Raw genomic sequence first — 21,971 nt, 5'->3', positions numbered from 1 at the left:
GACTATATGCGCTGTGTATGCGTGTTGTATGCGCATTATATGCGCTGTATACACGGTGTGCAGCATTACAGTATACACAATCCACAGCATTACAGCACACAGCAGATGCACTGCAATACGGCCGCGTTGCCATGACATCTGTTGCCACAGCAACTCACCCACGACATAAGACGCGCTGCTTGCTCCAAGCGAGCAGACTGCGTCGCGGGCATCGGCGCAGCAGCACATATATATACGCGCCCAGACGCGCAGCACAGCATAGTCACCTGTATACAGGCACAGCAAAGGCTCTGCAGAGGGCCTATAGAGGGTCTACAGGGGCGCTATATAGAGACAAACACGTACCAGCAGAGAACAAAGACTCAGGAAAAAACGAGCGCAAAAAACGCGCAAAAAACCAGCAAAAACACATAAAACACAGCGTAAAACACAACTGCTCATCATATCAAGCAGTCTGCATGCACAATGTATGCAGAACAGGGGCGGAAGCGGCCGGTTGGCCGCACAGGTTTCCGGGTACCAGCATCACCCTTTGTCCGCAGTGATGAGGGAAAAACGCCGCTGGCAACGGCGTCTGCAAGCAATCTGAATGTCCGGAGATCACCACTGAAACGAAATGAAAGCATGCTGCAGGCTGAGGGCGGGCAGGGCTCGCCAGTGGCAAAACGGAATGCACGGGTGTCGTCGGTGACAACACCAAAGCATGCAGGGTTTGCAAGGGAGTTTATGACGCCGGTATCAGGGAGCCGGTTACGGACACAGTTTTCCGTGGAAAGTTTTATTGCACCGGGGGTCCATGGGGCATATAGAGGGTATGGGGCGTATGGAGAGGCGAATGGGGGGGAACAGGGGAGAATGAGGGGAATTCAGGGGATTTTCCAGGTGCCACAAACAGATCAGATTGTGCACGGGGGGATAATGGGGCCAATGGTGCCGATGGGGCCGGTTGGGCCGGTGGAAGTGGCAAAAAAGGCGATAGGACGGACCCTATCGCCACGAATAGGGGGAGAACAAGGAATTGGGCGGCAGACGTTCTATACGCCGCAGGACTATAAGTTGGTGAAGCCGCTGCAGACGGTATTTATGTCTACGGGGCTTTTGTCAAAGCGGAATCAGCCGCATGGAGGAAATACGGGAATGCACCCGCCGGATACGCCGTGCAAGCGCCCAGTGGTGTTTGATATGACACAGGTGCCGGGGACGCCGGTGGCAGGGACGACAGATACATCGTTTTCATCACAGGAAGAAAGTTTGGAGGGGATTGACATGAGTTATTTATACAACAGCAGCAGTTCAGAGTTTGATTGCCCAGTAACGCCGACAAAAGGAGTATTTATGGAGAATGAGCGGGTTGGAAAGCGGTGGAAGGTGGAGACGGGGATGTGCGTGGGGGGAACAGGTGGGGGATTAAATGGGCTGAGTGGATTGAATGGAGAAGGGGAAGGGGGATGTTTTTCAGGGTGTTTATCGGGTTCTCCGAGAGATATTGAGGTTTTTCAGGTGTCAAAGGAGGAGCTGAAAGAAATATCGAAGGGAATGTTGAAGGGAGAAGAGATGGAAGGGGAGAAAGGGGCATCGGAGGAAGAGAAGGGGATATTAGAGGGAGAAAATGGGCAGAATGAAGAGAATGGGGTAATAGGGGAGGAGTGTATGAGTGTGAAAGAGTTGAGTCCATCATCAATAGGGCAATTGACGTTACGGTTCCGGAATATAGAGCTTGTTGGGTCGGGGGAGTTTTCAGAAGTGTATCGAGTAGAAGAACGGGAAAGCAACATAAAATCAGCAGTGAAGAAAACGAAATTTGCATACACGGGGTCGAAAGAACGGTTTTCGTGCACAATTTGGGGTGTTTTCGCGAGACTAATAGATATAGGAACCGACGACTTGAAGAAGTGAATATATTGCGGAAATTGGGGCGTCATGAGCATATTGTAGAGTTATTGGATTCTTGGGAGCAATCGAAATATTTGTATATTCAAATGGAATTATGTGATAACGGGAGTTTAGACGTATTTCTTCAGGAATATGGGAGAGTAGCAAAACTAGATGAATTTCGTGTGTGGAAAGTAATGACAGAGTTATCTTTGGTTCGTTGTTTGTGTTTTTTTTTTTTTTCGAAATAGTCAATTGGACTAACTGAGACAGGGTCTTCTGCATATTCATGATAGTGGATACATTCATTTAGACTTGAAACCTGCAAATATATTTATATCATTTAAAGGAACGCTGAAAATCGGTGATTTTGGAATGGCATCTGCATGGCCTGTGGTAATAAGTCTTTACATTTCTCCGGTAAATGTTTTACAAGGTGATTTAGCCTATAGGGACAGAACGCGAAGGAGATAGGGAATATATTGCGCCAGAAGTATTATCGTCACAACACTATGATAAACCTGCGGATATATTTTCACTGGGACTCGTAATTCTTGAAGTGGCGGCGAATATTGTACTACCTCAGAACGGGCTTTCATGGCAAAAGCTTCGTTCAGGTGATCTTTCAGATGCACCTCGGTTGTCCTCTTCTGAAACCGTTTCTTTTATTCCGGAAAGTGTATTAGTGCCTCACGAACAACCAGGATGCCGATATATAGGCCATGGTGAATTAGATCACATTGTTAAACAAATGTTAGCACCTAAGCCTTTAGATCGACCGACCGCTAAACAGATTTTGGAGACCAAAGAAGTGGCTTGGGTGAATAAAGTTAGAAAAGCAGGTGCTATTATATACGAAGGAAATTATGGTCCTGAAACGTATTCAATCAACAATCATGACATGAATGAAGGCTGGCATATAAACCTATAATTCCCATGTGTTTTATTTTTCATGTTTTTGTACTTTTTCATCTACTCAATCACCTTTACATCGTTTTTTAAGCATTTCAAATATCTCTATCTTATGTTTTAGAGGTATCTGCAATATAATAACTTGTTTATGTATTTTGACTACATGATTTCTTTTTACTTATATATATTACTTGTCCATTATATCGCGTATTCTATAAAATACCATCGATAACGTACCACTCAACTTACCACTGACCATTATGAATACATGTTTATTGAGCATTAAATGGCCTAAAAAGAAGTTTTTTTCTATAAATCAATCTTCAATTTCTTTAAAAACAGCTTTTTTTCATAAAAATACCGTTTTTTCTGGTTTATTTTTATATTTTTACATTACATTTATACTTATTTTTTCAGATTTGAACAAATCAAATATTCCTGAAAAAAACAATCCAAACAACGAAAAAGCAATAGATTTGGATACAAATCATGAATCTAAGTTGAATGGTATATTTTTTACCTATGGATATTTCCATTTTTTGCTGATCCATGTTAATGATTAAACTAGAGGTTAAACTGCCTATAAAACCAATTCCCCAATATTATTATACACCATTCAAAAGTTGCCAGCTTTATTCACCTAAAGATCTTTCTTTTGAAGAAAATCTAAACTACCGTTATTATTATAAACCTATCAAAGAAGATCCCTGGAAACGACTTCATACAACACCTTTAAAACAATACAAAGTATTAAACAGAAATCTTGAGTAATATTTAAATCCTTATGGATCTAGAGTTTCAATGTTTTATCAGATTTTATTACAGAAATGGGTAGAATTTTGCCAAGAGAAGAAACGGGCTGTACGGCAAAACACCAGCGACAACTTGCTAAAGCGATTCGCCGATGCCGTGCAATCGGTCTTTTATCCGCAGTCCAAAGACATCCAAGTTATGCTGAAAGCAAACGAAGGTCATGGCCTGATATCATAGCAGCAACATATAAAGAAAATGTTAAAGCCGTCTAAATAATATATATTTAAAGCATAAAAAACTACAATTTCTAACATTCGAGAAAGATAATATTTTTCCAGAAAAAAACAAATATAATTAATGCAAGAATAACAAGGAAAACGTTTTATGTAATAATATCTATCGTAAATGTGCTTTAGCCCCACTAAACAGGCTCTTCCATAAAAATGCTTCGGATAATAGTATTTCAATGTCTTTATATGTCCAATTTTGAGTAGGCAACGATTGTAAAAAAATAATAATTTCCTAAAAAAATAAGCATTAGCAATTATTCATAGAAACAAACTTGAAAATCCATTTTTAAAAGTCGAGAAGACCATTTTACTAAAAGTGCAGCACATACATAAACATGAAAATCTGAAAATGCAGATTGTCCTTCTGCCTTTATTTGAATATTAGTAAAATATTTAAGAAAAAGAAAGTTGTACTAAATATGTATCCCACATACGTATAGTGTTTTTAACGCTTATTTCTCTCATAAGTATGCAATTCATCCATCGGAAACTAAACTGTATATATTCCACACCCTGTTTTTCCAAATGAACAGATAAAGGATAATCGATCCTAGCAGTTAATTCTTTTAAATTCATAATTTGCCTGTGTATTCCAGGTTGAGCAAAAATATAGTTATCCTAAACACAAATTGAATCATTGACTCGAAACCGAGATGCTTATTACCTGGATACCATCTAATAATTTAGAAGTACACCAAAAAGTATCAGCTTCTATAATATCTAACGTATTTTTAGGTAAATTAGCAGGATCGTATAACTCAGGATCATCATCTAATCGATTAAAACATGATATTTCTTTAAACGACATACCAATATATTCAGATAAAAATACTTGAAAAAAGGGTGTAACCAAATCACTAATACCTTGAACATACCCACTTGCAGGGTGACGAATAACCCAAATATATAATATTCTCTCAAGAGACTTCAAAACGTTTATTATATGTTAATCAAAAAGAAAAATAAATTACTTTTTGTGTAGTTTCATATTGATATAATTTAATAGTCGGATTTGTCCTCAAAACGTCAATATGTATTTGATGCCATATTACTTGATCTAATTCTTTTGTTCCTTTTCCATATGTTTGTAAAACACTTTCATAATATTCATTTCTTTTACGAGAAAGTGTAGCTTCTCGTCTATTTGCATTGCGTGGAAGATATCCCAACAATAATTTCCATACAACGGGACGAGATTCATCAGGTACACCATTCCATGCATATTTTTTCAAAACATCCAAGTCCACATTTGCATCATTAAGAATATGTTTAAATCGATTCACTTTTACTTCATCAAAGTTTATTTTTTCATTTTCTACACTAGTTCTTTGCTCAAGAGATAAAAACAGTTTATTATGGAGATCTAAAGAACAAATAGCTTCTAAGCCCAAACTTAACTACTGAAAAAATATCATATTTTTATTCTTACCAATTACTTGTTTATTATCTGGACATTTAGACCTTGTTTTTTTTTCTGGAGACGAAAAATATGACGACTCATTTGAACTAGCCACTTTGTCACATATAAATGACACAGACGAGTCATTCTTCTTGAATAATTGCAAAAAGTTGTTATCATTATCTATATTAGTGCCCCAATCACTATCTGTTTCAGAAAGATAATCAGAAAAACTAGTAGCACTCTTCCGATGCACATTAGTCGAAGATATAAGATTCTTTATTTGCAAATGGTATGATGATTTAGAAGGTGACTGAGATCTAGTAACCTTTCAGAAATAACTCGACCAAAAACAAACACACCTTTGTGTTTTTAAAGCATCTGTATGAGAATAAGATGCTCCCTTGACTATAGACGCATTTGAACAATGTCTTTCTTTTAATCTGATCAAAAAAATACTCATCAATCTCTCCCAAAAATACAAAACATTATTTACCGTAAATTTTCATCAGAAACACTTTTCTGGGACCGCAAAAAAGCAAACCCCATACTTACAGACAGTCAGAACCCATTAAAACACCTTCAAAAGGCTTTTAACGCATACTTACTCTGCCTTATCTAAAAAACATATGTCAACTTAACAAAATCTTTATCCACATTTTTCACTCAAAAACATACCTATTTGAATAACTTCCTAATGATATTTAGCTTATATTTATTAAAAAAATAACACAAACCTGCTTAACTCTTGTCATTTCATACTGTATTTTAAATACTATCTTTTTTCACATCCTACAAAGTCCGGTAAAATCACGATTAACTTCGGTAAGAAAAAACACAGAGTTTTTTACAAATTAAAAACTAGAAAAAATCTGTTTTCCATGGAAGAATACGAAGAAGATGATCTTTTTAAAGATCTTTAGTAATATCCCTTTTGAAGTATTCAAATTGGACTATTAATGGTTTTTTTTTAGTGGAGATGAAGAAACAGAGCAAAAACAATCAAATTACATAGAAATAGAGAAAAGTGCAGTGAAAGAGCCCAGCAATGCCTCTAAAAAGCAAGATAAAGCTTCTGATAGTGTTTCATCGAAAATTGTATCGCCTCTTTTGCAAGAAAAAAGTGTTTTAGAGGCGATAGAGGGGGGGAAGAACGAACAGCAGTTTCAGGATGTAGAAAAAGTGGGGTTAAGTGGCGTGGATGATAGTTTGTCTGCAGTAGATGCACAATTATCAAAATCTTCGGACCAAACACACTCTGACATAATAGGGTCTACTTTTCGAGAAGATGGGTATGTAAAAGTCAATGAAGGCCTTGGATATAAGGTTTTCAAGTCCGTAGATGGGTGGATAATGTTTTTGTGTGTTTTTTGCATCCTTTTGATACCATAGGAATATCCGTGTGTATTTAAAAAGAAGCTTTTTATATTAGAAAATGGGACTAAAAGTCAGATGCAAAAAAATAAGCTGGCTTGTTCCTTTAGTGCGTTTATTTTTTCAAATTAGATTAAAAAAACAGCATTAGGTTTATATTTCAAAAAAAAAAAAACATTCATATTACTATTATATAGTTTAGAAAAATACTGATAATATATTTTATAGGAAAATGTTTATTGGAGGTTTAAATTGGGAAACCACTGATGGTATGAATAAGATTGCTGTTTTATTTAATATTTTCTTATCTCTGTTTTATTAGAGTCTCTTCGAGCATATTTCGAGCAATTTGGAGAAGTTACCGAATGTAATGTCATGAGAGACAGCTCTACAGGTCGATCCAGAGGTTTTGGGTTCTTAACATTCAAGGATCCCAAGTGTGTGAATACAGTTATGGTAAAAGAACATTATCTTGACGGGAAAATTGTAAAGTACTTTATATAAATATGTATAGATAAATTAATAGAATACAAGATTGATCCAAAACGCGCAATTCCTAGGGAAGAACAAGAGAAAACGGCTAAGATGTTTGTAGGCGGCGTTTCACAAGATTGTACAGAAGATGAATTTAGGGAATTTTTTAGTGCTTTTGGAAGAGTTATAGATGCCACGTTAATGATTGATAAAGATACAGGGAGGCCTCGTGGATTTGGATTTGTAACATTCGAATCGGATGCTGCAGTAGAAAATGCCATGTCACAGCCTTATCTTGCGATTCATGATAAACAGGTTATTTAAAATTTATAAAATAAGCAAATAGGTAACACGTTATAGATTGAAGTAAAGCGTGCTACACCTAAAGGAAATATAAAAGAACGTGTGAATACGAAAGAAAAAGACATGAGCGGATGCAATTATCAACGAAATTTTTATGGTAAAAATAATGATGGATTCAGTTTCCCAATGGATCCACAAGTCATGCAACAGTTTTACGGAGGCATGTCACCTGCGGTTGTTGCGCAATATTATCAAAGGATGCAGGCATATATGACTGCTATGCAAACTATGGGTCGAAGTATGCAAATTCCTACTGGAATCGGCATGGGTAGAGGTATAATACCAGGCATGCCCACTATGCCTGGTATTCCTGGGATGCCCGGTATGGCGGGTATACCAGGTTTTCCAATAGGCATGAATATGGGGCCAATGAATCCTATGTTGGGTCAAATAAATGGTATGATGGGTCCTATAGGGAATTTTAATGAAATTAACCCAACTACAACACCTGGACCAAGTCAAAATGAAGAACCGTCTTCTATATCTAATAATAATGGAAATACAGAAATACAGAAAGAACCATCTCAACCACCTCAAAAAGATATTCAGAAGAGTGAATCAAAAACACCTGCATCAAAAATAACATCACCACCTGTTCTTCCTTCACAATCAACGCCACCCCCTAATGCACCAACAGGACCATCTAAACCTACACTTTCTTCGCGTAATCATAGAATGGGGTATTCCCGTAACGGACGAGGCCATGGTTTTCACCCGTATCAAAGAAGAAACTAGCAAACATGCACAAACATTTGACGACAAACTAATTCTTGGAATTATAAGTATTCGTGTAAATTGGTTTGCCACCTCTAAAATCATATCAGTTCTTGAAAAAGAGTCACTTTATTTTTAGTTGGATTATATTCTGCCCAAGATGCTTTATGGCTATATGCTAATTTCCCAGGGTTTATGCTAAGACATCCACAGTAAGAAATGTGAAAAGCATGGCAAGACGTATCAGCAATTACCATCTTTTATGTGTTAGTTTATTTCATATAATCTTTCAAAAGCATACCAAATGCGGTATTGGATAAAGTCTTAAAGTATGATCAAAATCCCATAAAGTTGGTCTGGAGGATAAAGAAAATGGAGACAAATGAGATTGGTCCAATAAAGTCCGAACGAGCTAAATAAGTTAATTGAATGTAAAAAATCATGAAAATACGTTTTGAGTTTGTTGAGAGTCTGATGAACAATCGGATATGTTGTTCTCTTGTTCATTAATATTGTTTTTTACTTTATTTATAGACACATCATTATTCAGATTTTTATTAGATTCATTTGATTCATTTGGTTCATTTGGTTCATTTGGTTCATTTGGTTCATTTGGTTCATTTTCATGAATAGATGATATATGTATACTATTAAAGCAAAGCGAATGTCTTCTTAGTCTCTCCATGGTATTATCCCTATATAATACAATATCTTGTGTAAAATATAATAATCTAATAAGTTAGAATAGTATGGTTTTTAAGTAAATATACCTTGATGGATTGCTAGCAAAAATTACATGTTTACATAATTTTCTAATCCTGTTGGTGAAAACTTTAGGAATTCCCTTCTGTGGAAGTAGCGGTATGCCTCCTTGTGCCCAAGGATCATTAGGTCCAGGTAGAAGAATAAAAGTTGACTTTTGTGTAAGTTTCGGAAATGATTCTAATAGAAACGCCAATGAGTTAAATAATGCTTTTATTTATTATTGTCAATGTATTTAGTTAATATAATTTTATACCTTTATAATCAGCTGAAAATCCATTATTATGAAATGGTGCAGAAATAAAACTTCCCATTAAAACAATAGCTTCAGGGAAAATATCGTCCCGTATTTCATACATATTAAGCATTTTTCTAAGAGCTTTCATAGTCTAGTACAAATAAGTAAAATCCTTCAGTTAAAAAATATTAAATACTGAAATATCATCAAGCATAACATCTGCCGCAAATACAAATCGTATATGATCAAGTTTTGCCTCTTCATCTTTTAAGCGTTTTTTTGTTAATTCATCATAATTCTTTCCCAGAAAGTCAACATGTTCAAATAATTTTTCTGATAAATGTTTAGGTTCACATGGAGGATGTCCAAAGACAAATACATGAAATGCTCCATTTTCCAAATATATGCCATCTGCTAATATAATACACCCTGGGACAACCCACCCTCCTCCATTAATTGCTTCATCTGTTTCCAACATAATCCTGTCATCTGTATCTTCTAACCAAAGTTTTCCATCAGGACCATATGATATCATTCCAAGTAACATAAATTCTTTTCCAATTCTACCCAAAAGATTTTTAATAGAAGTTATCTACAATAATGTTCAGAAAAATAAAAACAAACTATTTAAATATAATTAACTTATGCCATTCTTTATGAAATATCAATCCATAAAACCCTGGCTCTTGAAATGCTGGATTAGAAAGTAATCTTTGCTTAATAAGGTAAAATCTCTCTCTATAAATTGAAATTTTATGTGAAGCATTTCCAAATATTTTGGGCAATTCGTCTGAGCTATAAAAATTAGGTAGGTACATGTTATTACATAAAAAATATTACCGTTTAAATAACTTGTGTGTCATATCAAAAACATATTTTGGTTGAGTAAAAGCATCTACATACACAAAAAACTCTTTGGTGTCAAAATTATTTTCTGATACTGCATTCAATGGCGTGTTGGAGAGTGTATTATTATCCAATAAGGTTGATACTTGTCCTTCCGCAAATTTTGAACTATATGACAAGCTCCATGTTTTAAGAATAGGAAGAAGCAAATGACCTGAGACAAGAAAATTGTTTTCTTAATATTTTTAATACAAATCTATCAAGAAACAGTTACAAACCTTGAGATTTCTTCCAAAGCCGAGCAATCTCATCCAGTACAGATTCACTCTCTTCATGCCAGTTCTGACCACATTTTCTTCCTATAAAAGCCGCAAGCTCCTTAAAAGCATCGGATTTTAATGTTAAATTATGTCTTTTTGTAAATACACGAAATGCAATTGGCCGCAATTGTGATAGCTCAATACTTACGCCCAGAAAGAGAGGTGTTTTTGATCCTACATATTTACCTGAAGGCTGTGCACACAGTGTATTCTGTGCCATTCTTCGTCTCTTATTCGACTGTTAAAAACTGCTTTTTCTTATTTCAAAAATTATACTATATTATCTCATTTTTCACTGTTTTTTTCAGAAAAAAAGCACTGATGCTTCTTAAAAGAATCCCTAAAGCAAAAATTAAAGTCATTGAATAATAAAAACTACTTACTTCCTCAATTTACAAAATTTTCCTGCTGTTTTATTTCTGCACGTCTATCGTATATTACAATCTTGAATATTATCGCTGTTACTATGGTAACGACTCGAAAGCATAAATTATAGTTGATAGCAGATCTTTTCATGGGCCTTTTACATGTAATACAATAAAAGGTGTAATTGCTGGAGAAATATCTAAAACTCATCGTCAAGAAACTCTGCATTCATCTTTCTTCCAACATATCGTTTGTTTTGACTTTTCGAAAAGCGTTGTCATAGAAACGGTTTCCACGACGACCCTCCATAATCCGCTAGACGTGTACCACTGACATCAATTAACAGACTAAATGACAGAAGACACAGCTATTAGGAGAGAAATAGCAGAAAATAACACTGAAAATAGCACATCTGACACTTATGAAGCGGCTCTTGAGGGTCTTAAGGAAGCAGAACAATTTTATAGAGAAAAACAATATGAAGAAGCAGTAGAAGCGTATAGTTGGGCATTAGAACGTTTAGTTGAAGCACGGGGAGAGACTAGTTTGATAAACGTAGATGTGATTTATGCATATGGAAGGGCATTGTTTCATTTGGCAGTAAAAAAAAGCGGTGTCTTTGGAGGGGCGGGGTTGCCACTGAAAGGTCATTTTTAAATATGGGTGAAGATGAAGATTGATCAATGAATAGGTGCAGCACCTGTTGAAACTATATCGAATATGATGCAGGAGAAGTCCAAGGAACATATGAAAAGGGTATTTAATTTATCTAGTGACGAAAGTAGTGAAGAAGAAATGGAAAAAGAAGATGATTTTGGAGTTGCATGGGAAACACTGGATTTTGCAAGGATTTTGTACCAAAAAATCCTGAATGCAATAGAAAACAACCAAGCAGAGGTGCTGATAGAATTTGAAAAAGTTCCAGAGCATCATGAGATTCAAAAAAAACTTGCAGATACATATGATTTACTTGGAGAAATTTCTCTTGAAAATGGTCTGTAGGACGGATTAGGCGGAATTTTTGTGCTCTAATTTACAGCAGAAAACTTTCAACAGGCATCAACTGATTTTCAATCTGCTCTTGACCTTAAATCTCAAGTTTATCCTTTAGAATCCTCATTAATTAGTGAAGCACACTATAAACTTGCATTAGCACTTGAGTTTTTGAAAGGTGCCGATATGCGTGAAAAAGCTATTGAACATGTTGAATGGGCTATCAAAAGTTTAGAAAAACGTATTGAAATTGAGCAGCAATGTGAAAAAGGCAAAGAAAAACAAATAAAAGAAGTAGATGACATGCAAGAAATGCTTTTAGAGCTTAGACAAAAGGTTAACACTTTGAAAAACATACTATAATACTAATAAAAACATAGATTGATGAATTACAAAAACCTTCTGAAAAACTGGAAATAACATCTAATTTTGAAGATATAATAGGAAAATCGCACAATAATATGAAAAGAACCCTCTCTGAAATGATTTCTAATGTAAATGACCTCAATTCATTAGTAAAAAAAAAAAAAAAAACAGTTCCTTGTAAGGTTCCAAATTCAGGTGATGAAAATACGTTTGCAAATAATGATTGTAATAAAAATGTCAATATTTCTAATACCAACATAAATAAAACTAGGCCGCATTTAGAGGAGGTAACAAAAACATGCTAATTACGTTTTAAAAATTGTATTTTTCAACTGCATTTATAAAAACCTCAGTTTCAAAACTTATATATGTATAATTTTATTCTTTTAAAAATTATATTTAACTATATTATTCCATTTTTTAAAAAAATCTTATTTTTATAAAAATTTTAACCTTCTAAAATCAATATTATTTTGACAAGGAAATTTATTTTCTTGAAGCTTACAATGTTTTTTCAAATTTTATCTATTTTAAAAAATATCATTTTTAGTAAGGAAAAAAACTTCAATCATTCATAAACATATTTTTTTATTCCAATCATTTCATTATTTTCTTTTTCAAATACATTTTATTCAAATCAAAATATATTTCAATGCCTGTACTTTTTTTGTACATTATCAATACATAAAACATTCTTTTTATCTCAATAAACACCCTTAAGCTTCTCATACAAATCTTTTATTTAGTTTTATTATTTAGTTATATTCAATTTTATTATTCAGTTTTACAATTTGATTATTTCTAATCTATAATTTCTATTTTTAAAATAACTTTAAATTATCAACTATAGGTAAATTCTATTTTCTTATAAAAATTGTTATAAAAATATCAATAATTTTATTTTATTAATAATCATGTATAATTTATATTTTGCTTGATTTATTTTAATCATTATATTAATTATGTTTAAGTTGTTGAGACAAACCTAAAAATTATAAAGGATCGGTCTTCCAAATATTTTTAATTTTATACAAAATCTCTGTAGATTTTAAGAGTAAGTATAATAGATAGTTTTTGCAAAAAAATGTATTTAACAGTATATTCAGCTTTATATTATTCCTAAGAAGACATTTACTAAAGATCAAACTATATTATCATGGCACACACTAATACAATTTATTATTTAAATAGTCAAAATGAATTTGATAATGAAATTCTTATGTCACCATGTTCTATGGTTATAGATGACGAGGTAGAAGCAAACAGCAATAAAATGTCATTATCATGTTTTGTAAAGCCATTAAAACATACAACTTCAGCTCAGTCTCGTAAGTATATTTATTCTGCTACCCGTCAAAGAGATATGCAATGGTGTCCCTGAGGTGAATGGAAGCACATAATGTGTTTAGTATACTAGAATTTTATACAGGTCTCGTGTGATGATTTTCTTTCATTGAATGTGTCTCTAAAGGAGCCATCAAATATATTTCTAGATATGTCTCCTGACACATTTTCAAGTGTATCTTTAGATATAAGTCCATTTTCAGAGATATTTGTAGATATACTCAGCAATATTGCATATCAAAATGGCAAGTCTAATTATGTGCGATCATCCTCCATGGGAAGCAATTTAGAGGCTAGTGCATTAAGAGAAAGATTAATTTATGGCATATGGTGGAAAGAGTTTGGAATTATGGAAAACGATATTATTGAAAGTATTAGTATTAATGAAAATGGCAAAATATTATGTCGTGGTGTAATTACTCTTTCTAAAAATCAACGTAACATATATCTTATTGGAGATATTTGTTTTAAACCATATTTGAGGAAAAGGTATCTTATATCCCTTCTTAGTTATTTGTGAATTATAAGTCTTATAATGATTAGGTTAATTGCAATTATAGATTTTGTCTCAAACTACGTTTTCTGCCAAAAGATGTTTATTCGTATTAAGAAAGCCTCTCCTGGGTTCAGTAAGTCTTTTTTTCTTATTTCATGACTTATTAGTCCCATAGAAACTTTAGTTGGTAATCTTCTTTGGGTTGGATTTCAGGTTGTTCCATCGACTTTTCTTTCTTCTCAGAGTTATCTTTTGCTCTCTATCGATATACAGCCTTCCTGATAATACTGCTGACAGATATATTTAATAAGTGTTCGCGGATATCTTTATTTACAATGTTTTGCTATAACAGTGTATATATATTCGGGATCCCTTAATTTATATTATTTATAGCTATGCAGTCTTAATATTTATAAAGTGTTTATTCAAAAAATATTTTTTATTCTTAATTTCTTTAATATGCACATCCGCGGATACTATTTGTTCTAAATAAAATCAAGGCTTGATTCTTAGAATTAAACATTATGAAAATTAATATTTGCAATATATTTATAATAAACAAAAATACATAAAGTCCTAATAAACATAATAAGTTCTATAATAAATTATTGAATATGTTAAGATCAAACATAATATTATTAAAAACAAATGCTTTGTAAATAACCCATTTGTCTAATTTAAGAAAAAAATTATGATTTTGGTGCTGGATTCATCTAGATCCCTTGTAAATTGCCAAAAGCACACGCAAAATAGATACCTTTCGTTTCCCAGTTGACGACAAAGTGACATTAACAAACCGGCGATTGTATAATATCCGTTTACGTGCACGTCCACAGGCCTTCTTTGGCTTCTCCTGCTTCTCTACTTTTGGCGTTTGCCTGTTTTTGTTTGAATTAATATTTTTATTATTAGATAGCCCTTACGATTTTACTTTTCCTGCACTACAAACACATAAATCAGCAAAAAACATATTTCCCTAGTAAAACTCACCGTGAAAGAGATCCATGAACCTATAAAAATACAAATATTAGCACATTAAGCTCAAACAACACCAACTCACTTTTCCCATTTAAAAATAGACTAAAAAAATCAGAAAAAAGGCCAGAAAAAAACCAGAAAAAAACCTTTACCCAAAAACTTATATATCCTTTCAAAGACAAACAGATTTTACTTAAAAATACACTCTGAAAACAACCTTTTCTCACAAAATCTTTGACAGCAAAATATACTGACGTTCAAACGGATCGCTTATGTAACATTTATCGGGTGTCTGGTTTCCATAGAAACTCTTGCTAATATGATTTTATATCAACGACTACACTTAAATGAAGGCAACTAAGATATCAAGAAATTAAGGATATTTTTGAATAGAAAATGAAAAAGCTTTTATCAATAAATCCTCGTATTTTCTATAGAAATATTGTTTCTACAAAACCTGTTAGAGCAGCACCACCAGCTGGTTTTCGTCCACAGCCACCAGCTAAATCACAGGCGACAAAATCATCTATTATAGATAAAGCAGGAGAATACTTCTTACTTCCAGAAATGCTTCGTGGAATGTATGTTGCTTTAGAACAGTTTTTTCGAACACCGTAGGTTTTTTTAGTCTGATAGGACAAATATTGATGAGAACAAAACTACAGATATACACTGTTTTATCCGTTTGAAAAAGGGCCAGTTTCTCCACGTTTTAGAGGAGAACATGCTCTTCGTCGTTATCCAACAGGAGAGGAACGTTGTATTGCATGTAAACTCTGTGAGGCAGTTTGTCCAGCTCAGGCTATTACTATTGAAGCAGAAGAACGTGCAGATGGCTCCCGTCGGACAACACGATATGATATAGGTATTTTGATTGACTATGATAGTCTATGTATCATGGACTTACTGGGCCTAGATATGACAAAATGTATTTATTGTGGATATTGCCAGGAAAGCTGTCCAGTTGATGCTATTGTTGAGACAGCAAATGTTGAATATGCAACAGAAACACATGAAGAGCTCTTGTATAACAAAGAAAAGCTTCTTGCTAATGGTGATAAATGGGAAGCTGAGATTGCCAAGTCAATTCAAGGTAAAGTTTATCTTATATTTTATAAGCCTGTTCTTTTTCTGATTTATACACAGCCGATCACCATTATCGTTAGTTTTTAGCATGGTCTATTTCTTTAAATGAATTCTTGTTTTTTTATTGTTTCAAATAATAATTTAGTTTTTTTAATCACACTTTTTGTATGTTTTGGGCTGCTACCATGCCCAATTTTACATATATTTGTTATATATATCTATATGTGCTTTTATTCATTTATTGCACTTGGTTTTGTATATTTATATATATATAAGTACATATACGTTGAAATTCAAATATTCTTCATAACTAATTCAACGGTGCCGATTACTATTTGACGATTAAATAATCTATAATTAAAAGCAAAAAAAAACATTGATTGGAGTAGAAATTTTGTCATTGAAATATGGCTTATTTAAATTCAAAAAAAGTGTATGTATAAGTGTTTTTTTCTAGAATTAAAACTGATAAGAAACCGATTTAAATGTACTGATAAATCAGTACATTTAAATCAAGTAAAATATATAGTGCTGGTAAATCTCAAGTTCCTTTTTCAAGCAAAGTACATCTTTTTAATTGGTTCTGTAGATTTTGGGCTAATTGGATTGGCCGTTATGGGGCAAAATCTTGTTTTAAATGCTGCAGATAAAGGGTTTGTTAATAGAATTTTTTGCTCTTTAAGAGCAATTAATTTAGTAAATCTTGATTCTTATAGACAATTTGTAGGTTCACAGTTGCTGTATTCAATAGAACAGTATCAAAAGTTGATCAATTTTTGGAAAATGAGGCTCAAGGTTTAGCTTCTTGTGATTTTTGATTTAGGATTTATTAATAATTTAAGGAAAGCCTATTGTTGGTGCACATTCCATTGAAGAATTTTGTTCTTTTTTAAAGCATCCTCGTTGCATAATGCTTCTTGTTAAAGCAGGAGAGCCAGTAGATCAGTTTATTGAACTTCTTCTTCCTTATATTGAAAAAGGAGATATTATCATTGGTAAAAGAAGTAATTATTCTTTAAAATACTAATAGATATAGATGGTGGAAACAGTTATTTTGTTGACACTAATACTCGTTATGAAAGGTTGAAAGCTAAAGGTATTCTTTTCGTTGGAACCGGAATATCAGGAGGAGAAGAAGGTGCTAGGCATGGGCCATCGATTATGCCTGGTGGAAATTCTGATGCATGGAAGCATATTAAACATATTTTTCAAACTATTGCTGCTTACTCTGATGATAAGCCATGCTGTGATTGGGTTGGTGAATCTGGTGCAGGACATTATGTCAAAATGGTTCACAACGGGGTTGAATACGGTGATATGCAACTAATCAGTGAAGCGTATGATTTGATGAGACGAGGCCTTGAGATGAGTAATCAAGAAATTGGTGATATATTTGAGCAATGGAATAAAGGTGTTCTTAATTCATTTTTAATTGAAATTACTTGTAATATTTTTCGTTATAAAGATGATAATGACGAATATATAATTGATAGAATTATGGATTCTGCTGGGCAAAAAGGTGTATTTATTTTTTTATTAAAATGTATACATAAACTCAATATTCTATATAGGTACTGGAAAATGGACAGCTATTTCTGCATTTGATTTAGGTGTACCAGCAACTCTTATTTCTGAGGCTGTTTTTTCTAGATTTCTTTCAAATATGCAGGAAGAAAGAATTAATGTTTCTAAAAAATTTCAAAGATTAAATACTAAATACACAGGGAACAAAAAAGAATTCATTTGCCATTTAGAACAGGTAGATTTTATTATATATATAATATCATATCTAAAATTTAAAAGGCACTTTATGCCAGCAAAATCATTTCATACACTCAAGGTTTTATGCTAATGAAACATGCTGCTACTAATTATAATTGGAAACTTGATAACTCTAGCATTGCACATATGTGGCAAGGTATCAAAGTCTTCTCATTAATATTATACTAATTTTAATTAAGGTGGGTGTATTATTCGTAGTGTTTTTTTAAAAGAAATTTCCAAAGCTTATTTAGAATCACCTGAATTGGAAAATCTTTTACTAAGTAATGATCTCTTTAAAATATATATTTTCTTATATGTTTTGTTAGAACCATTCTTCCACAATGCCATATTAACTGCTGAGCCTTCGTGGAGAAAAATTGTTGCAAGTGCAGCTGAAATGGGAATTCCAACGCCTGCTTTTTCAACTGCTCTTTCATTTTTTGATGGATATAGAAGTGAACATCTTCCATCTAATTTAATCCAAGCCCAAAGAGATTATTTTGGTATTTCGTTTTTCTTTTACGCTTTGTACTTACTTATTAGGCGCACATACTCTTCAACTTCTTCCAAAAACATCAAATACTGCTTCTCAAGAGGCCAAAAATGTTCATATTAATTGGACAGGTCATGGAGGTCGTGTAGCATCTACATTATATACGGCTTGACATTCGTTTAATAATTATTTTCATTATATTTACTATTAAATATCATCACATTATTCTTTGCTATTTACATTGCTATTTATATAAACTATTTATATAAACTATTTATAAATTATTTTATTATATTTTTCCTTATTTTAACTATAATACTCCGATTTTACTCATCATCAACCGTAGAAAAGGCTCATAATATAGGTAAAATGAACTTATAATCAATTATAATTATTAGAAATGCCAGTAAAACCTTCAGATAAGCTCGGGAATTCATGGAATCATGATTCTTTTTCTGAAATTTGCCTTAAAACGGATTTTTTTCGTTCAAGTGTTGAAGAATGTTGTGCACTACTTCATACATCTTGGAAAACAGGTCTGTTGACACATGAAGACATTCTATATCGTCAGTCTATCTATGGTATTAATAAAACAACTATTGAAAGCAATGAATCTCTTTTTTTTCGGTTTTTCAAACAATTAACTGATAATTTTTTGATGATGTTGTTACTTATAAGTGCATTAATAAGTTTATTTGTGGGCAATGTTAATGATGCAGTAAGTATTATAATAGTATGTATTAAAATAACACATTGTTGAGAATACTGGTTAATAATATCGTATAGGCGCTCATAATGGTAGTTTCAGGTAAAATATTAACGTTTCTCTGATTTCTAGTTGATGTACTAAATAGTGGGATTTCTGCAGGAATATCACTCAGAAAAGTCTTTAAAAGCATTAAATAATATGGTATCATATAATTGTCATGTAATTAGAAATGGAGAGAATCAATATATAGCTGCATCAGAACTTGTCCCTGGAGATTTGATCAAGTTTTCAATAGGTGATCGAATTCCTGCAGATTTACGAATTACTGAAGTATCTGCACATATGTAGATATTTAAATGTCTCATCAGGGTATATAGGCGATTGATCTTGAGTTGGATGAATCAAATTTGACTGGTGAAACGAATGCAGTCTGTAAAAATACTGATGCACTTCGAGAAGACAGACTGGTTGTTCCTATCAGTGAGCAAAGATGTATTGGATTTATGGGAACATTGGTAAAGCACGGTAATATTTTATTAGTGTCTTTGTAAAATTTAATGAATATAGGTAGTGGTTCAGGTATTGTAATAAGAACAGGAAAAAATACAGAGTTTGGTTCAATTTTTGAAGATATTCAACGCGTACAATAACACTTAATATTTTTATTAGTATTTATTAATTTTAGATAAAATCACCGCGAACACCGTTACAAAAATCTATGGATGAACTTGGAAAACAACTTTCTTTGTTTTCTATTATTGTTATAGTCATAATATCTTTAACAGGACTGCTACAAGGAAGATCATGGCTAGAAATGTCTACTATTACTATATCTTTAGCCGTTGCGGCTGTTCCTGAGGGTCTTCCTATTATTGTGAGTGTTACTTTAGCTTTAGGGGTTCATCGTATGGCAAATAAAAAAGCAATCGTTAAAAACTTGCCAAGTGTTGAAACATTAGGAAGTGTTAACATTATGTGTTGTGACAAAACTGGTTTTTATTTTAATATTTATCTTTATATGTTTTAATTGTAAATAGGAACATTAACTGAAAACCATATGACTATACAAAAGATATTTACATTGGGTGAAGATGGCCTCATAGATATTTCGTCAGATTTGAAAAAACCATTATTTACTAATGACAAAACTCTTAAATGTCTTTTAAATATTGGTAAGTTTTTTTTTTTTTAACATTTAAACATATTTTTTAGCCAATCTTTGTAATAATGCTCGAAAAAGTAACAACAGAAAATTCATTGGTCAATCTGTTGATGTTGCAATTATGGAATTAATTGAAAGATATGGGTATAATGATAATCGTATGGTAATTTTAATGTTATTATCAAACATTTTTAACAATAAACAGGTATATACACGTACTCAAGAAATCCCTTTCTCTTCAAATAGAAAATGGATGTCTGTTACAGCATATCCTTCTTCTATGACTCCATCTTTAAGTTCTGTATATGTAAAAGGTTCTTATGAAGAAATACGTATGAAATCTGTTTCTGCTTTAGAAAAAAATGCAATAGAAATACCATTGACAAAAGATATCATTGAAAAATTTGATAGAGCTGCTCTTAACATGGCCAGTGAAGGCTTGAGAGTTATAGCTTTAGCCAGTTTATCTAGTTCTTCTAATCAAGGCCTTACTATAGCTGGTCTTATTGGACTACATGACCCACTTAAAAAAGATATTAAAGAATCTATCCAACGTTTACTTCAGAATTCTATTAGAGTTGTTATAATAACAGGAGATTCAGAGGCAACTGCTCTATCAACTGCATATAACATTGGCATACCGATTCAGTATCCAAAATCACATAAGATTAATCAGGGTTATCAGCAATTTGAAAATGTGATATCTGGTAATAGTTTTGAAAAAATGACAAATAAACAACTTTCTGAGGCCATAAGCAATATTAATATATTTGCTCGAACTACTCCTAGACATAAGATGAAAATAATAGAAGCATTTCAAACAAGGGGTAATATAGTTGCAATGATAGGTGATGGTGTTAATGATGCTCCTGCTTTAAAGCTTGCTAATATTGGTATTGCTATGGGAAAATATGGTACTGACGTGGCCAGAGAAGCAGCAGATATGATATTGACTGATGATTCGTTTTCAACTATTTTAAATGCAATTGAAGAAGGTAAGTTAATTTTTAACATTAATTATTGATATTTATGTTTTATTAGGCAAAGGAATTTACCATAATATTAGTGCATTTATAACATTTCAATTATCAACATCTATTGCTGCGCTTTCTTTGGTATCTTTTGCTGTAATTTTTGGTTTTCAGAATCCTTTAACTGCTACACAAATTTTATGGATAAGTATTACATACATATTTTTTAACAAAAAAATTAATTATAGATATTCTTATGGACGGTCCTCCTGCACAAAGTCTTAGCTGTGAATCTATTCATTCAAATGTTATTTCAAACCATCCTCGTGAAAAAAATACCCCGCTTTTAACAACAGCTCTTCTTAAAAAAGTTTTTATTTCTGCATTTCTCATTGTTTTTGGGACATTTTTTATATATATATTTGAAATAAATAGAAGTACAGAACGCAAATCTACTACTATGGTATAATTATAATATTATTATTTTTCCTTTTTTAATTTTTATAGGCTTTTACTTGTTTTGTTTTTTTTGATATATTTAATGTATTAACATGTCGTTCTAATACAAAATCTATTTTCAATATAGGCTTTTTTTCTAATCATATGTTTAATCTGGCTATTTTAGGATCTTTTTTGGGACAAATATCTGTTATTTATATACCGTTTTTTCAAAGAATATTTCATACAGAATCCTTAAGTTTATCTGATCTTTTATTTTTAATTGTTGTTACAAGTAGTATTTTTTGGGCTGATGAGCTACGGAAATTAAAAACACAAAAAAATATAGTAAAAGAATCATTCATAGCTGTATGATGTGATATTGTTAAAACCTAGATAATGAAATCGCATAGTTTTATATTACTTGTTACATTTTATAAGTATTATATTATTAATAGTTTCTTTAGTTGAGATCCTAAAAACACTAT

General features: G+C 32.6%; 11 protein-coding genes across 11 annotated transcripts; 8 read left to right on the top strand and 3 right to left on the bottom strand.

Annotated features, from left to right (window-relative positions):
• Window positions 1-465: 465 nt before the first annotated feature.
• Window positions 466-2,803, top strand: T551_01237 (uncharacterized protein; the record flags this gene model as incomplete). Its single annotated transcript, XM_018373500.1, has 4 exons — window positions 466-1,826; window positions 1,874-2,087; window positions 2,146-2,268; window positions 2,318-2,803. The coding sequence occupies 4 exons, from the start codon at window positions 466-468 to the stop codon at window positions 2,801-2,803; spliced, it is 2,184 nt and encodes a 727-aa protein (XP_018230154.1).
• A 241-nt stretch (window positions 2,804-3,044) lies between these two features.
• On the top strand, window positions 3,045-3,809 carry T551_01236 (ribosomal protein S18; the record flags this gene model as incomplete). Its single annotated transcript, XM_018373499.1, has 4 exons — window positions 3,045-3,156; window positions 3,202-3,291; window positions 3,353-3,531; window positions 3,579-3,809. The coding sequence occupies 4 exons, from the start codon at window positions 3,045-3,047 to the stop codon at window positions 3,807-3,809; spliced, it is 612 nt and encodes a 203-aa protein (XP_018230153.1).
• A 124-nt stretch (window positions 3,810-3,933) lies between these two features.
• On the bottom strand, window positions 3,934-5,981 carry T551_01235 (uncharacterized protein; the record flags this gene model as incomplete). The annotated part of the gene is made up of 11 exons (XM_018373498.1): window positions 3,934-4,059; window positions 4,100-4,195; window positions 4,242-4,445; window positions 4,492-4,752; window positions 4,799-5,224; window positions 5,264-5,546; window positions 5,589-5,669; window positions 5,723-5,776; window positions 5,835-5,862; window positions 5,905-5,920; window positions 5,964-5,981. 11 exons carry the CDS (start codon window positions 5,979-5,981, stop codon window positions 3,934-3,936), a joined length of 1,593 nt encoding a protein of 530 aa, XP_018230152.1.
• Window positions 5,982-6,107: 126 nt separating this feature from the next.
• T551_01234 (uncharacterized protein) lies at window positions 6,108-7,994 on the top strand (the record flags this gene model as incomplete). The annotated part of the gene is made up of 7 exons (XM_018373497.1): window positions 6,108-6,148; window positions 6,201-6,552; window positions 6,803-6,869; window positions 6,923-7,086; window positions 7,135-7,389; window positions 7,435-7,834; window positions 7,951-7,994. 7 exons carry the CDS (start codon window positions 6,108-6,110, stop codon window positions 7,992-7,994), a joined length of 1,323 nt encoding a protein of 440 aa, XP_018230151.1.
• A 258-nt stretch (window positions 7,995-8,252) lies between these two features.
• T551_01233 (DNA polymerase epsilon noncatalytic subunit) lies at window positions 8,253-10,537 on the bottom strand (the record flags this gene model as incomplete). Its single annotated transcript, XM_018373496.1, has 9 exons — window positions 8,253-8,408; window positions 8,453-8,563; window positions 8,603-8,882; window positions 8,922-9,123; window positions 9,170-9,302; window positions 9,348-9,714; window positions 9,794-9,946; window positions 9,992-10,232; window positions 10,276-10,537. 9 exons carry the CDS (start codon window positions 10,535-10,537, stop codon window positions 8,253-8,255), a joined length of 1,905 nt encoding a protein of 634 aa, XP_018230150.1.
• A 497-nt stretch (window positions 10,538-11,034) lies between these two features.
• Window positions 11,035-12,347, top strand: T551_01232 (uncharacterized protein; the record flags this gene model as incomplete). The annotated part of the gene is made up of 4 exons (XM_018373495.1): window positions 11,035-11,329; window positions 11,375-11,677; window positions 11,723-12,012; window positions 12,057-12,347. 4 exons carry the CDS (start codon window positions 11,035-11,037, stop codon window positions 12,345-12,347), a joined length of 1,179 nt encoding a protein of 392 aa, XP_018230149.1.
• Window positions 12,348-13,198: 851 nt separating this feature from the next.
• T551_01231 (uncharacterized protein) lies at window positions 13,199-14,164 on the top strand (the record flags this gene model as incomplete). The annotated part of the gene is made up of 5 exons (XM_018373494.1): window positions 13,199-13,413; window positions 13,452-13,471; window positions 13,536-13,875; window positions 13,930-14,015; window positions 14,058-14,164. The coding sequence occupies 5 exons, from the start codon at window positions 13,199-13,201 to the stop codon at window positions 14,162-14,164; spliced, it is 768 nt and encodes a 255-aa protein (XP_018230148.1).
• A 427-nt stretch (window positions 14,165-14,591) lies between these two features.
• On the bottom strand, window positions 14,592-14,852 carry T551_01230 (40S ribosomal protein S30-A; the record flags this gene model as incomplete). The annotated part of the gene is made up of 2 exons (XM_018373493.1): window positions 14,592-14,760; window positions 14,806-14,852. The coding sequence occupies 2 exons, from the start codon at window positions 14,850-14,852 to the stop codon at window positions 14,592-14,594; spliced, it is 216 nt and encodes a 71-aa protein (XP_018230147.1).
• A 355-nt stretch (window positions 14,853-15,207) lies between these two features.
• On the top strand, window positions 15,208-16,026 carry T551_01229 (NADH-ubiquinone oxidoreductase 23 kDa subunit, mitochondrial; the record flags this gene model as incomplete). Its single annotated transcript, XM_018373492.1, has 3 exons — window positions 15,208-15,474; window positions 15,526-15,953; window positions 16,007-16,026. Exons 1-3 carry the CDS (start codon window positions 15,257-15,259, stop codon window positions 16,024-16,026), a joined length of 666 nt encoding a protein of 221 aa, XP_018230146.1. The 5' UTR covers window positions 15,208-15,256.
• A 327-nt stretch (window positions 16,027-16,353) lies between these two features.
• Window positions 16,354-18,423, top strand: T551_01228 (6-phosphogluconate dehydrogenase (decarboxylating); the record flags this gene model as incomplete). The annotated part of the gene is made up of 10 exons (XM_018373491.1): window positions 16,354-16,379; window positions 16,420-16,603; window positions 16,663-16,741; window positions 16,789-16,941; window positions 16,977-17,465; window positions 17,518-17,705; window positions 17,750-17,864; window positions 17,908-17,991; window positions 18,037-18,213; window positions 18,254-18,423. 10 exons carry the CDS (start codon window positions 16,354-16,356, stop codon window positions 18,373-18,375), a joined length of 1,617 nt encoding a protein of 538 aa, XP_018230145.1. The 3' UTR covers window positions 18,376-18,423.
• A 180-nt stretch (window positions 18,424-18,603) lies between these two features.
• Window positions 18,604-21,858, top strand: T551_01227 (calcium-transporting P-type ATPase, PMR1-type; the record flags this gene model as incomplete). Its single annotated transcript, XM_018373490.1, has 12 exons — window positions 18,604-18,936; window positions 18,990-19,011; window positions 19,058-19,242; window positions 19,290-19,437; window positions 19,480-19,553; window positions 19,598-19,904; window positions 19,950-20,084; window positions 20,125-20,237; window positions 20,280-21,069; window positions 21,116-21,253; window positions 21,294-21,508; window positions 21,553-21,858. 12 exons carry the CDS (start codon window positions 18,604-18,606, stop codon window positions 21,856-21,858), a joined length of 2,766 nt encoding a protein of 921 aa, XP_018230144.1.
• Window positions 21,859-21,971: the final 113 nt, after the last annotated feature.

Source organism: Pneumocystis jirovecii (assembly GCF_001477535.1).
Source record: "Pneumocystis jirovecii RU7 chromosome Unknown supercont1.5, whole genome shotgun sequence".
In the NCBI taxonomy this organism is placed as follows: domain Eukaryota; kingdom Fungi; phylum Ascomycota; class Pneumocystomycetes; order Pneumocystales; family Pneumocystaceae; genus Pneumocystis; species Pneumocystis jirovecii.
This window is presented reverse-complemented; position numbering and strand designations above follow the sequence as displayed.